Source organism: Parus major, chromosome 14, assembly GCF_001522545.3.
Source record: "Parus major isolate Abel chromosome 14, Parus_major1.1, whole genome shotgun sequence".
In the NCBI taxonomy this organism is placed as follows: Eukaryota; Metazoa; Chordata; class Aves; order Passeriformes; family Paridae; genus Parus; species Parus major.
The window spans coordinates 14029376-14033082 of NC_031783.1; the positions used below are offsets into that span (position 1 = coordinate 14029376).

The 3707-nt window shown below is 62.5% G+C and overlaps 1 protein-coding gene across 2 annotated transcripts in view; it reads right to left on the reverse strand.

The window, feature by feature from the left end:
• Positions 1-2893, reverse strand: part of GRAP (GRB2 related adaptor protein) — a 5302-nt gene extending 2409 nt beyond the window's left edge. The window contains exons 1-3 of one of the 2 annotated variants that reach the window (XM_015642361.3): positions 2334-2893; positions 1235-1332; positions 116-304 (exon numbers count right to left, since the gene is read on the reverse strand). In XM_015642361.3, coding sequence (XP_015497847.1) covers positions 116-304; positions 1235-1332; positions 2334-2411 — 365 coding nt within the window. In that variant the 5' untranslated portion in view covers positions 2412-2893. The remainder of the gene's footprint in view (positions 1-115; positions 305-1234; positions 1333-2333) is intronic. The other variant, XM_015642362.3, reaches the window with a different exon arrangement.
• Positions 2894-3707: the final 814 nt, after the last annotated feature.

The window sequence follows — 3707 nt, forward strand, 5'->3', positions numbered from 1 at the left end:
TCCCTGGGGATGCTCCAGCCCTTGCCCAGCACACACAAGGAGGGCCCGATGTCTCGGTGCCCAAAGCGGGGGCTGCGGGGACCCCTTCCCCTCCTCCTGTCTCAAAGACACTCACTTGACGGAGAGTGAGAACTCTCCCGGGGCGCTCTCGCTGTCGCGGATCAGGAAGGCTCCCAGGTGATCGCGCTGGAGCAGCCGCTCCTCTGCCAGGTGCCGGGAGATCCTGCCCGCGTACCACCTGCGAGGGGCACCGGGCTGAGCCACTCGGGCACCCCCGGGGACACCCCGGCACCGCATCCGCACCCTGCGGGGTGGAGGCACCGAGATTCCCGGTGCCGCCGGGAGAGTGGTCTCCATCGGGCTCCTCACAGGGCTGGGACCCTCCCCCGGCGGTTCCTCCCTTCCTTTCCCCCTCCTGTTCATCCCGGTATTTTCGGGGGGCACCGCAGGGTGCTGCGGGCGCGCTGCCCCCTCCGAGCGGGGCGAGCGTCACCGACAGCCGCGACCGCATCCTGTCCCCGGGGCTGTCACCTCGGCCCCCGCTCGGCTGACTGTCCCCTCCCCTGGCCCCTCCAGGTGGAGAGCAGAAAAGCCTCGGTGCCAGCACAAACCCCTCCTGCCCGAGCGAGCCGCAGGAGCGGAGTCACCGTGTCCCACCCCTGCCAAGGCTGGGCCGGGACATTTCAGCTCCCTGCGCCGGGAAGATTCTCTGCTACCGTAAAAATTGCCCGGTGAATGATCAGCCACGGAGTTTAGCACAGAGCCAGCCCTCCAGGTGCTGCATGGAAGAGGTTTTGTCTCGCCCATCCCGGTTGTTATCCCAAGCTGGAGAAGCAGTGGGATGCGCCCCGGGCTGCCCCGAGCCCACGCGTTCGCTCTGGCATTTAAATGTGATTTACCAGGGGCTAAGGATACATAAAACACAGGTTCAATCAGGGATGGATTAGGCTGGGCTTTAATAGCGCGGTAATAGGATTGTGTTTAATGCAGTCGTAATCCCGTAACGCTTTGTTGCTCCCTAGTTATTTATTTAGTGGCAGCTCGGTGTGAGGGTCGGATTTTTGGGGGTGCATGGGTGTGCTGCTGTCCCCTCGGGCTGTGGTGGCACCGACAAACTGAGCCGGCAGGCAGACCCCATCTCTGTGACTCAGTTTCCCCACGTGTGGGACTACCCTGGCTCGTGGCAGACCTTTGGGAATTGGGATTGTTGCCTGGCTGGTGGGACGGTACTTACGGGTGTGGCTTGACCTTGATGTAGTTTTTGGGGACAAAGCCCTCGCAGCCGAACAGCTCAGCCTTGTACCAGTTCTGGTCATCTTCCATGTTGAGGATCTGAGGTGGGAGAGGAGCAGGGAGGTGTCAGCCTGGCTGCCATTCCCCTGGGAGAGGGGCTGAGCGGGACCCCACTGCTGCCCCAGACCCCACAACACCCACCAAGCATCCCCTAGGGGAAAAGGGGGGCTCTGACAGTTCCCACACACTCTGGGGGTTTTGGGGTCACAGATCCTGGTGTTGTCCTAAACCCCTCCCCGGGGAAGAGGGTGAAATCTGTCCCTGGGGCAGCCAGGCCACGAGCCCGGCTCCCCGGGGATGGTGGCAGTGGGTGCTGACACCGCTTCCGTGTGACAACATTTTCCAGCCTCCCACGCAGGGGCCCGGGGCCGGCACAGCTGTGAAAACAGGATCTGAAACCCCGGGTCAGGGCACGGGGAAAACACGCCGGGAGGCAGGGATGGCACGGAGGCTTTGGGGCTCTGGGTTCCCAACCCTAACCCTAACCCTCCCCGAGGGGCTCCAGGGTGCCAGGGGTGCGGCAGGAGCCCGAGAGGGATGAGCAGATGGGCAGGGAGGGGTGTCCTCAGTCCCATCGCAGGGCTGCTGTCCCTCAGCTATGTTCTGAGCCCTCCTGGAGCTTTTTTTGGGATTCCCAGGTGCCATCTAAGAGTCACCCCAACGCCAGTGCCTGAGTGGGTGGGTGGGCACCTGTTCCCTGCTGCTGCATCCCTGCGACCTCCAGTGCTTCCCAGACAGGGAAGACATGTCCCAGCCCCGAGGGGCTGCCACAGAGCACAGCTGGTGGCACTGGTAGCCAGGGAGGCCACACGCCATGTCCCAGCTGCGGGAGTCCATCCCTGGCGGCACAGGCGAGCAGGGAATGCTACTCCACCCTCCCAAATCCTCGAGGCTGGCTCCTTATATCCCCCAGAAAGCCCCAGAAGCGTTAAAATCAGGGACAAAGCAAGCACCGGTGTCACCGTGTGCCCACTCTGTCCCCTCCAAAAGCGACAGCACCCAACCCCACCCCAGCTGGTGACCCCTGGTCCCCCCTGTACCTTCAGGGTGTCCCCTTTCCGGAAGGGCAGCTCGTCCTGCTCCGTCGCCTGGAAGCTGTACAGGGCCACCGACTCCATGGCTCTGGGGGCTCTGCCGGGGTGTCCCGGGGCTGCCCGGGGCTCTGCGCACCCGGTGCGGCGGCGGAGGGCAGGAAACCGCGCTGATGTCAGCGCTGCCGGGGCAGAACGCGGGGCCTGCCGCCGCCACAGCTGCCCAGATGTGCGGCGGGGGCGGGGGGAGCCGCGCCAGCCCAGCCGGCTGCCAGGGCATCCATGTGCCAAAGGATGGCAGAAGGATTTGGCGTTTCCTCCGCGGTGAGTGGTGGGCAGCGGGGTTGGGATGGGAACAGGACGGCGGAGGGCTGGGCACGGGTTGAGGATTTGGGGAAGATCGGCTTGGAGATTTTGGAGAGCACAGGCAGTGATGGTGGGGGAGTCTCTGGTTGAGCTGCCAAGAGGGGGATTGGTGGGAATGGTTGTTCCAGAAGCAAGAAAATCGCGGCGGGTGGGAATGGCGGAGGCGGAGGGAGGTGGGTGGATGCGCACACCTGGTTTCTTTGGAATTCAGAGCGAGCACTCCGTGGCTCAGCTCTGAACAGCGAGCTTTCAGCACAACTGATAGTGCCTCTTCGGGCTGTGGCCCCTTGCGGGGGTTGATTTTTTTCCAGTTTTCTTCTGCAGGGCTTAGGGAATAATAATAAAAAACTAAATAAAAAAATCCCTTTTAGACTAAAACTGAGCACTAAAACTTCCCGCTGCTCCCGTGGGCGTCAGGCACTGAGTCTGCAGGGCTCGCTGCTGGGGAGCATTCCCAGCGGGAAGGTCTCCGGAGCTGTTCAGCCTTCCTGTGTGTGGGCTGGGGCATGGAGCGCATGGAAAATCCGCCAGACACTGCCTCGCTTTGCTGCGAGGAATTAAACCAGGGACAGCTGCAGCGCAGTCCCTGCCCGTGGATTTGGGCATTTTCCAGCGAGGAGCAGGATGCTGCTGCCATCTGCCCAGGGTGGGATGAGCCACGGTGCTTGTAGGGCCACTGTGGGGACATGGGCTCAGAGATTCACCTCTCCCAAACCTTATTCCCACTTCCCAAATGCTTCTAAAAAGCAAATGCCCCGTAACACCCCACTGAGGCCACTTCCAGTGCCCGTGGGAAGTGGAGAGGGATGTGTAGGGCATCGCTGGGTGTCCAGAGAGGCACAATCCCCACTGCTTATCCTGGGATAAGCACTGGGATAACCTCTGCTGGTCCCAGGGGACACGGAGAAGGCCAGGAGGGTCAGGGAGGCCGTGGGAAGAGGCTGCGATGTGCTCGGCTGTCACACGGAGGATGGGATTCAGCAAATCCCCACGTCCTGGAGAGACCCAGGGAATGGG